The 11,321-nt window shown below is 37.2% G+C and overlaps 1 protein-coding gene across 1 annotated transcript; it reads right to left on the minus strand.

The window, feature by feature from the left end:
• Window positions 1–1,146: 1,146 nt before the first annotated feature.
• Window positions 1,147–11,056, minus strand: LOC131796461 (lysophosphatidic acid phosphatase type 6). The gene is made up of 10 exons (XM_059114051.2): window positions 10,723–11,056; window positions 9,317–9,447; window positions 7,499–7,581; window positions 6,719–6,948; window positions 5,923–6,029; window positions 5,062–5,142; window positions 3,984–4,113; window positions 3,435–3,473; window positions 2,686–2,732; window positions 1,147–1,641 (listed from the first exon to the last, which is right to left on the minus strand). The coding sequence occupies exons 1-10, from the start codon at window positions 11,053–11,055 to the stop codon at window positions 1,569–1,571; spliced, it is 1,254 nt and encodes a 417-aa protein (XP_058970034.2). The 5' UTR covers window position 11,056; the 3' UTR covers window positions 1,147–1,568.
• Between the last annotated feature and the right edge of the window lie 265 nt (window positions 11,057–11,321).

An 11,321-nucleotide genomic window follows, 5' to 3' on the forward strand; every position in this document is an offset into this window, starting at 1 on the left:
GCTTAAGCCACGGCTTCTTTCCATTCTCAAATTCACAAACCAAGGTCTACCTAATTTTCTTTCACACCGTCATTTTCAAATTGTCGAGGTTACTTCGCTCTTTTCCTGTATTTCAAGATTGTTTCGAACGAATTGATGGAATAAACAAACTGAAGCTGAACAGAAGAGACATTTGACCAAGTGAAGTGATCACGTATCGCCTAAATTTTTAACTTATTTATCCTCGTTCAGTTTAAGTTCCTTTTAGAACCTGCAATTTACTAAAATCAAGTCTTGCGAAAAATCAGTGGAACAGAATCGGCCAGGCAACGTTGTTCATAGTTCCGTGTGTGTGGTGTAGTGGTTTTCGGGTGTCGAAGAGCCTGCCTTCGGGTTACAGTTTTATAGGTTTCCCTAAGTTCTCTTTCTGCTGATGATTTATAATAACAAGAAAGGCAATCTGATATCGATCGGCAACTGAGAAAAAATGCGGCACTTCGCTGAGTTACTACTCTTTCTAATTAAAAATTGAATCGAGATACTTTCCTTACAAAAGTTTTTTAAAAGTAGTCATTCTTAAAATAGCCAATGAAATTTTCACTTATGGTCAGATTGTTTACAACAATCGAAAACGTGGGCCATAAGAATTGACAATCATACGCAGCTCCCTTCTGATCCGACTTAAGATTCAATGCCTCGGGCAAAGTAAAAAGAGAGTTATAACATATTGGAGTATGACTGTAATCGATAACTGCTTTAACAATGAAATAACTGAGGGTTCCGTTAATTCATTTCTGATTGACAAGAATTTTAAGGCACTTCAAGAAACACCGTCCAATTGATCTCGAAAGTACACGAGGGATACTATGCAACTTTTTTCGTGCGCGCTGCCATTGTAAGCGGCGAACAAGTGTTTACAGAGTTTTCTATGGCTTAGGAAGCAACAACAATTAAACCCTCCAGACAGCGACTACTTGATCCGAACTCAGTGGGGCTACTAACCCTGACAAATATAATTCGTTCTCCGTGAATAGTGGTCATTCATAAGTAATGAAACTTCTTGAATATTTGAGTTTCAGGTTTTTACTGACGCAATTGTGCCTAAATTAAGGTATAAATTGGCTCAAGACTCACAATGAAGACCCGTTGTACTCTCACGACACAGCCTTAACGTTTTGAGAACGAATTTTATTGTTAAGTTCTACTCGATCATTTATCGTCTTATTCTTCTACGGTCTCTTTGACATATCAAAATACTCAATCACACATTCCTTAATTACTCGAAACCAGACGATTCAAAATGCGCTGAAAAAAACACTTTCCTTTCTTTTGAATGCAGTGTCTTAATCCTTTCATGATACGCACGCACGCTATTAAATACGTCGTTGGGTGGCTTCGTCCACCCTGCAATTTTTGCGCCCAGAAATGGTTTCCTTTTTTCTTGATAAGTTAGTTTCACGAGTAACTGTTTCAGCAGCCCGGCATATACATGACTCATCTTCGATCATTGATAAACATTCGCCGCGATCGTTCATGGAGTTTTACGATGCTCCCGTAATCAGACAATTCATTTCAGGTCGCGAAATTGATTAGTTTCCATTCACTTCTTGACACTTTTCCTCCCAACTGTCTATGAAGTATTTAGAAACCAGCTCTTTGAATCTAAGGTAAATAAAGAATGAGAGAAAATGTTCGGTTACAACATACTCTTCAACTTAATCCTCGTAATCGGAATTTGATGATTGATGGAAGATTTCAGTGGAAACCATTGTTCGGGTTTCAATCTAAAGATGAAGGAGTCAGTAAAATGTTTTTAAATGAGATCTCTTTCACTATTTACTTTCCCAAGCTAAGCGCATTCTTGTTTTTTCTTTTTTTATGGCGGTGTCCTTTGAACCTGACTAATCGTATTACGAATTCTTTGAAAGCGAAGTTTTCAAAGGCAAAACGATATCGTATTTTCTCTATAAAGTCTGCCTCGAAGATTTAATTAAAATTTCACATTGTGACATGTTGACAGCACAGACAAAAAAAAATTGGTGTTGTTTTATCTCCAAAAAAATCTCGCGGCATGTAAAAAGAGGGATACAAGTTGCAACAGGAAACAGTTTTGGAAATTGCCAGACTTTCATCAGAACGAGACCAAAAAATACTCGATTGGAATACTCTTCGAATTTGACTTGACTAAGTTGAAAGGTAGAGGGCCATCTCCCTTCACGTCATTTGCATGCAAATGTCTACAAACTCCGTAATAGATTAAAATACCATCGCCAGACAGTTTCTATCTAGGAGGTGTAAACTACTCTCTGTATTGAATTCAAGCCTTAACATTCGTTAATAAATTGAATACATCGGCAGACAGTTTCCATCTGGGAAGTGTACACTACTCTCTGTATTCAATTCAAGGCTTAACACTCGTTAATAAATTGGATACACCGTCCGACAGTTTCTATCTGGGAGGTGTAAACTACCCTCTGTATTAAATTCAAGGCTTAACATTCGTTAATAAATTGAATACATCCTCCGACAGTTTCTATCTGGGAGGTGTAAACTACCCTCTGTATTAAATTCAAGGCTTAACATTCGTTAATAAATCGAATACATCCTCCGACAGTTTCTATCTGGGAGGTGTAAACTACTCCGTGTGTTAAATTCAAGTCTTAACATTCGTTAATTAATTGCATACATTCATAATCTATTGCTTACTTTTCCATAGGACAGAGTGGACTAGAACATCCAGGAAGAGTTTTTTCCTTTAAAAAGTTGAGAGAAAGAAAACTTTAGAGTTTGAAAAAATCAGTCTTGCTGAAAAAAGAAACGATATGCCATATCCCAGTCGCTTGCAAGTAGCAACCTTCAAAGTGATCAACCACATTCCCACTAACAAGAGGGCGACGAATTTCCTAGAAATTATACACTCAGCGCCAAATCAACGTGTTCTCCAACGTGTTTTGCAGCCTAGCCTGTAGACTTTCACTACATAAATTCTGATGCAAAACAACACTTTGGTAAATTAACGAACTGATGACGAAGACACACCTCGTAAGTTATTATTGTGCACACAACGATTATCACCTAAATTCGAACATCTTTCAAGATAACTCACACATGCACGTGTTAATAATTAAAAAAACTTTTCAGTTTTGCAGATTGTATTTTAAGAGGAAACTTTACTGACACGGACATTAGGGTTGGTGAAAGTACGGTATTCTCCTGACATACGAGACGTTTAGCTTCCCTTTCTGTAGCATGCTTGGTACTGACGTTCTTAACGAACAAGTTACGGAGTGATCGATTCCGTTATGCTTAGCTAGTGGGCACTGGAATTTGCGATTTTCTTTTCCTGATGTTTTTGTATTTGCTGCTGAGGTTTCTTTGCTATCGGGAAAGGGGAAAAAATCTATACACCATACAAAACCCAAAACAATTTTGATAAATTCTTAACTAGACATCACCTCTCCTTGATATAACACTCGCACAAAGTAAGAGTTATCCTGAAAAAAAGAAGTGAAGAAAAATCATAAGAACAAACGACCCGTTAACATTTCTTTTCAACGCGGGTGATTTATATTTTGTTTTCTATTGGGCGGGTGGGGAAAGGGGGAGGGAATTTGTTAGTAAAACCATGTAGAACTTCTTTTCGGATGGTCGAAGTGAGAAACTTCCTGGAAAGGACTATTGTAGGTGACAGTTACTGACATTTCGATAAACTGGGTGGAGGTCATTGTCAAAGTCAAGTAAGAAACTGTCTGTCTGTCCAGTATTTTAAATTTGACTTGTAAAACTGATTGGTCAGTTTTTCTAAGATGCTCATGGATGTAGGACTCAAATACCAAACGAGACTGCTGACTTTAAGTACGTTGAGAAGGTTTGGTCGTTCTGTTCCGGTCGTTTGTTAGATTAATGTCATGAATAAGTCGTTTGTATGCTGCCGGTAGCTACCACGTGTTACGCGACAAAATGCTATAGCTTCTGAACTGACTTTACAAGTGACATGACATTACCTTATCTCTGTATAGCTCAAAAGTCAGATCAGCGGCGAAGTCAGGCCATTTGTTGTCAAAGATACCAAGTGCTAACAAAAGCGCTGCTACAGATGTATCGTGAACTGAATACAACATCATCTTGTACGAACTGAAGGATCAAGAAGAAAAACATTATTTCTAGTTACTACCTAGACATATCACGTCAAAATATAAGGAGGTGCTCTCTTATCAAAAAGAAAGGATAGCATATTTCTCAATTTTTCGCCAAACGCGAAGTGAATTCTGTCCAATGATCATAAAGACCACCCTTGCTTAGACAAAGTAAAGGGCCTTATCACTTGGGTGCGATTGGTTGCGACGCGTCACATGACTGAACATGCCCAGTGATACTCCTCAAGTGACATCACCCAATCTTTAAATCTTACGCCCACTGCGATGAAAGTCTTCTTTAAATTTGATTCTCGATAGGACAACATTTTATTAGTTTTAAAGCAATCGGATTGCAGCTGCGCGTGCGTACCCATGAGGTTGAGACTTCAGTGAAAATTTAAGGTGGGGAAACCGCAAAAACACAGGAACAGTAATCGGTCCATACAAGGAATTTCCTCTCACTTCGGAAGGCTCGACAAACACTGGCACTGATTGCAACCATAAAACTCCAATTTACTATAAAGGGGGTAAGTTTCTAAAGAAACTGTGATGCTGGGTAGGTGGGAGAGTAGAACTGGGTAATTTAGCATTATCAACTGGGTTGATACCGTAAATTGGCCACCGTAAAGAGTTTTAAAGCTGACGTTTCGAGCGTTAGTCCTTTGCCATTCGCTGACGAAGGGCTAACGCTCGAAACGTCTGCTTTAAATCTCTTTACAGTGGCCAACTGACATTATCAACCCAATTGATAATACTAAATTATGTGATTTATTATATTCTACAAAACTAAAAAATTTTACATTCTCTCTCAGGTACTATATGTATCACTGGCTTAAAAAGCATTTCAAGCCTTTAGGATTGGAAAATGTCCATAGAATTTCTTATACAACGTAATTCTGAATGATAATGAAACTATGTAAAAAAAAATAATAATAATAATTTGTACCTTTGCCCACCAATTTTTTTTAAAAAATTGTCTGTCATTTCTTCCAAAAACACTCCTATAGCTACTGAAAGGTACTCCTTCCTGTCAAAGACAAGTTAGCAGTATAAACAATACTGATTACTTCAAATAAACAATGTAACAATCAATTGAATGTCAAAGGTAACCCTGGATTGATTGGCTCATACAACGGGTGCAAAATCTTCACTGATCAAATTCAAAACGAAAACCAGTTGCACCTTGCTACCTTGTGTATTCCGTTGCTTCAGACAGCTTACCTGTTTTGGCCTCACAGCATGGAGAATTACCACAGGGGCGTGAAAGGGTTAAAATTTTTCCTCTGCTCTAATCAGTATTTATATTAGTTTGGTTAAGGTTTTATGACATTCAAAGAGAACTCTAAACAATGCGTTAATTTTCTTGAGGGAAGCAAAAAACTAGCCATTTTCATATTTGAAGGATGGCCGTACATTTTCTTGATACAATTTAATTTGTTTCTGAAGAATTTTTAAGTAGTGTGTGCACTTGAAAAAATAAACTGAGCTATTAAAGCTTACATTTCTCTCTCATCTGATTATAAACTGTCTATTTAGTTTTCAATAACTTTTGCAACCAATCAAAAAATGTAAATATATCACATGTGCACCAAAAAATGAGTAAAATGTAATAAAATAATTAGAGAAGTGCAAAGAGCCTAACAGAGTTGTACAGCATCACCAAAACAGTGGAAAATAGACTATGAAAAAATAGTAAAATATTGCTGAGGAAATGGAGGTAGTTATAATTCATTCAAAAATGTGGAGAGAAAGGCACTCATGTTAGACTTAGAGATGGCAAGATTTAAAACTAAATTTTATTGTTTACCTTATATTTTCCATTCCACATTGTGTTACAAGAAAGACTTGTACTGCTTGTTCTTCTATTAAAGTCAAATTCTGTAGAATGTTCTGAGGAACTTCCATGTTGTGAGCCTAAAAGAAACCAACAATGATATATGCATAGCCTGTGAAATTTCCTTGAATTTGGGTTACCTACCCCTCCCCTAACTCAACATTAACCTTAACTTGTTGTCAATTATTGACTGTTGTTGAGTTAGGGGAGGAGTGGGTGGGCAGTTGCCCAGATACTGATGTTGATCCGAAAAATTCAATAAAAGAATAATGTGTGGAGGAAGTGAAGTACATTTTGCCAGCCCTTCATTAATGTGTCCATGAATGGCTCACCCTTTTTTTGAAAAAACTTTGCCTTGTCAGCTTTATTGTAACTGGTAACTCAAACATGCTTGTAAGGTGCAAATAATTGGAAGGGAACAAGGTGCAAGAGATGCATGACACTTGAGAAATGCCTTACAGGATGTTAGTACAATCTTGGGTGCAAACCGGTTCCACTGTTATTCAGTCTTAATAAGTAACAAATAAATAAAAATGACTTGAGAAAAAAGAATTAAAAAGAATGGAAAATTATGAAAAAGAAAAGAAAGCAAGAAAATGGCAAATAGGGGGAGTCATAAATCCACTTGACCTTTCTGTGCAAGAGTAGAGATTCCCCTGGAGCTCTTGTATGCTTTTCCATTTCAAGTTTTCATTAGCACTGATGCAGAACCTCATTTAGTATGAGCTAGTATTGACTTTTTACCAAGAATTTTAAGCAAGTTACTCACCAACATAGTGACAACAATATCTCGTAAGTGGACAGACACTGCAGGCTTTAAATCCTCATAATTCAAATTCAAAACTTCTCCAATCTGTTTCTGCCTGGTATAGAATCCTTCCAAAGCATCTTTCCCCTGAGCAACAGTGTATTTAACCCAATTCTTTAAAAATCTGCAGTAATTTATATTTGGGTACAAGATCTCCCTTTCTTCATCTTCTGTGTGCATGGTGACAGGGCCTGCAAGTTTGGTTCATCAAATAAATTAGGTAACAAAATAGCAAAATAGTCACATTGTTTTGACAAAGAGAGGGAGATGAAGTTGCATAGTTGTTATAAACAGTTCTCGAATCCAGATCAAGATGTCTGCTTATTTACCCCTTACTGCAAAAGCTTGTTCTAGTTTGTGATGCATAGGCAACATTTCATTATTTAATACTAAACTACTTTTGGAAGGAATGCTTCTACAAATATATCATTGGTTAAGCATTGTGGGACTTGTTAGTTAAGTATTTTTCTGCAAAACACAATGATTCTGAATGATTATTCAGAATCATTATGTTTTGCAGAGAAAATTTTCATTATGTTTTGCAGAGAAAATTTTAATTTAAGTCAGCAGCACTGTATGTCAAGGACTACAAACAATAAAATAATTTGTGATGGACTTTTTCAGGTGCCCACTTTATAGAGCTTTGCACTGTAGGAATAAAAAGTATGAGTTCATAAAGTCGCATGAATTTAATATCAATATATAATATTGCTGATATTAATCAAAAAGACTCAAAATCACCTTTAAAACCCTCTTTTCCAAACATTCCTGCTAACACACATCTTGCAGAATCCACAGTCCTTTGTATATTGGATGTACGAATACTGAAAAAATGTCACAAATCAACCCTTTCACCAATAAGAGTGACTGGCATCTTATTTCTTATTTCTCTCACCTTCACAGGTATCCTTTGGTAAAAAATTTGTATGCGTGTTAGTTTTCGCAAAATCCTAGCAGACTATATATCAGAAGAAAGCTTAAGCAAATTTTCCTTTAAGGAAGTGTCAGGAGCTGGTAAGGCATGAAATGACCGAAGGTTCTTCTATTGAATTTATCGGGTATCAGATGTAGGAGCAAGAGCAAAATGGCTGCACAGTCTAATATTCACAAGGCATCAATAAACAGAAGTGTGTCAGGCTTTTTCGATATTGTGATTGGTTTTTTAGATATTGGCATCTGAAGTTGGAGTAGCTAAAAATATGCAAGGCGCGTTGCCTAAATAGACACCATGGACAAATATTTCAAATATCAAAATTTCTGGACAGACTTTCGTTTGTTATTATTCCTAGAAAGTTTTGGCAAAATTTGACAAAAATCGGCCAAATCTACATACGCTATAAATTCACTCAAAGCGGTTGTACTCCTTCCAAAATTAAATGCGAGATTTTAGCTCATTAAGGTTCACAAACAACTTGCGCCACACCAGGAGATTATCTTGCCTCCTGAAACCGCAAACCGATGGGATAACAGGACCTCCTGGCGTCAATGATGATGGATTAAGATTTCCTGGGAAAATTAACCCATTGCAGAAACATTTTTAAATCTTGATCGCTTAGAAGAGCATTAAGGAGGATGACACAATAATGAGCAAAGTTGCCAGAGGCTAAGGCAAAACCCATGGCAAAGATGGAAAAACCACAAAATGTGCTGAGGAACAAGACAATGAATCAACACACAGCTTTCAAAATTATGATTCGAGGCCATTGATAATGTTTTAGTATCAAGGCTGGTACTTACATAAAGAAAAGGAAACCTCATTTTTAACACTATGTAAGGCAAACTTTGGTGACTGATAGCAACTTCTTTGTTCGAAGTCTGGACATTAGCATGGAGTTCTGCCATTACTAGTCACTTTCACAAAGGAATTTTTTTTTCTTTTCTTAACAGAATGGTACTCTTTCTTTCTTCTTTGGGCCTGTTTTTTTTTCTTGTTTTACCAAAACAAACAAAGAGCTTCCTTGTGTTAATTTTGTAAAGTGCACAATGTAAACAAAATATGGAAATAACATAAAAATGAGCTCTGAGATGAGCAGTTGCTGCAAAAATTTGGATTTGGGATTTTCCCAGGTCTGAGATTATGACACCTTCCTGATTTATTAACTTTTATTTGAAAACACATTTTTCTTAATATCTAAGGTACTTTTAAATATTTCAGAAATTTTTTTAATGGAACATTAGGCTGAATGTTTGAATTCAGTTTAGTCAAATATAAGAAAAATCAATTTTTTGAGCCTCTGAAGGTGGGAAGTAACCTTAAGCTTACAATATCATTCCTGACTCAAACATTAGGTCACAAGAATAAAATTAATGATCACAAACCAAAGAAGCTCTTGATTGTTGGACAAAGTCTTGTTATTGGCCCCTTAGCAAGAGTATACTATAGAGGAATAGTAAGGGGAATGTGCACACTAATGTTATGATGATTTTACCTTAAAAAAAAGGATTAATTAGAAGTGATATTATTTATTTGGTGCTGTATTCCCTGTTTATGGAGAAAATTCTCTAAAGCTGATTTTTAACCCATGGAATACTTCTATCCAACAAAATATTAATACTCACAACATTTCTTGAGGATTACAGGTTTCTTGTACAAATTTAAGATCATCTATGTATAGCTTGCCACATTTTTTTCCCAGTTCATACATTTGTTGCTGACCTACTTTAGTAAGCTGACCAACTGGACTTCCTCCCTAAAAAAAAGAAAGAAAAATGAAACATTTCTGTTATGAGGAATTGAGTATAATTAGCAAAGTGAAAGGTTTTATCCATGCAAGTGGTTATTGTAACATAGTACACGTTTGCATCCATTACATTGCTACCAAATGTTCTCAGGTTGATAGGTTTTACCACATTTTGCTAGGTAAAGGTGCTTTGCAAGGGACTCTGCTTAGACCTTTGGCTATTGCTGCAAGCTGGCAGGTTGGCAACCATAAAGACTACAGCTCTTTGAGAAGCAGGTCACAGGCCATAAGCCACATCCTGCCATTCATAACCCTGACAAGATTTTGGCAAATTAGTTGTCAGGTGGCCATGACATGGATACCAAATGATAGCAATAACAGCACTCTAACTACCATCACAAAAACCCTTTGGAGTTTGTGTATTTAAGCAACTCAGTTTTTAAGTTGCATTTCAATAGGTCACAGATCATTTTTAGCATGTTACAGTTAATTCTTTAATCCTTGTAATGATGGATCCTCTTTCTCCAGTTGATTAAGTCAGTTGATGAACCAGAAGGGTTTCACATTGTTTAAGTAGCATAAAGCGAATATGAACTATAGGTAATGCTGTTCTCCCCCCCCCCCCAACAGAATGCAGGGTTACCCTGGCTCAATATTTTGTCAGCTGTTCTTAAGAGTTGACTTAGTACTTATTCAGACTTTTCTTGGCTTAAAACAAATATACATTACTACATCTACCAACAATTGTTTCCTACACTTTGATACTACGGCTAAACAACACTACAGTACGACCAACATGCCTGAACTACTTACTACAGGTGCCTACGATTACTTGCGTAGAAACTCAGAATGGAGTGCCTACTGCAAAAACACACTGGCCCAGTCAGGCTTCAAACCCGGACCATCCGATCTGTGGTCTGAAGTTCAGCCCACAAACTTGAAGGCCACCACATTTCATTGCAGTTGCATTCTACAAGAGGGCAATTAAATTTCTCGATTCACAAGGAATTTCTAGAGCAACTGCAGAATACCTGGCCACTCATTTACATGCCATTGAATAAGAATAGCGTCTATTGTGTTAGGCCTCGATCTTCAAAGCCTCCCGACACATGTAAGTGAGGCAGACCAAAGTGGCCGGGTATTCTGAAGTTTAGCCGAATTGGGAGCAACTGCAGAATACTCGGCCACTCCTTTACATGTCATTGAATAAGAATAGCGTCTATTGTGTTAGGCCTCGATCTTCAAAGCCACTCATCTTCAAATTAGCAGAAAGCTTTATACTACCTTAAGCAGTTTTTTCATCTGGCGATCGTCGTATTTAGAGAAGGGTTTAGGACCTCCAGACAAGTGTTTAAGCTCGTAATCAATGTTCGTGTGCGGAAGGGCTCCCATCAAAAGTTCTGCATTCCACGTCATCGGCTCTAACTCTTTACAAGGCGCCTGAAAAATTGGCGTTCTGGCACCATGTCGGAAGGCAATTTGAACCAAGACCAGCTCTAGGTTTGAGTTTACTGAACCCTTTTTTGAACCTTCTGTTATATCCTTGGATAATTTTAAAATACCACCAGCGGCCAGTGAAAAAGTGGAAAGCCGGAAAACCTTACTTATGGCGGCCATCTTGATCACCTGATGATGTGACCCGTGAGTGAGTCACGCCAAATAGGGGGACGAGGATTAGTTTCCAGGTTCTTTCGACTTCGTTGGTCACTCCACTACTTCTACGGCGAAGAAGGGATTTACAAGGCGGAAATAATTTCATCCAGTAGAATTTTCAGTTTCTTATCCTGGGTTAACCATAATTATTAAGCCGTTAGACTTAATGTGTAATACAAGGACATAGCAATAGAGTCGGGCCCAAGTCCTTAGACGAAGGTTAAAATGAA

The sequence above is a fragment of the Pocillopora verrucosa genome, chromosome 1 (genome assembly GCF_036669915.1).
Source record: "Pocillopora verrucosa isolate sample1 chromosome 1, ASM3666991v2, whole genome shotgun sequence".
Classification (NCBI taxonomy): domain Eukaryota; kingdom Metazoa; phylum Cnidaria; class Anthozoa; order Scleractinia; family Pocilloporidae; genus Pocillopora; species Pocillopora verrucosa.

Coding starts and splice junctions, on each gene's coding strand:
- LOC131796461 (XM_059114051.2), bottom strand. CDS start 11,055: ATGGCCGCCATAAGTAAGGTTTTCCGGCTTTCCACTTTTTCACTGGCC. Junction 7,582..9,316: donor TGTAATCCTCAAGAAATGTT/GTGAGTATTAAT, acceptor ACATTTTTTCAG/TATTCGTACATCCAATATAC. Junction 6,030..6,718: donor ATATTGTTGTCACTATGTTG/GTGAGTAACTTG, acceptor GGTTTCTTTTAG/GCTCACAACATGGAAGTTCC.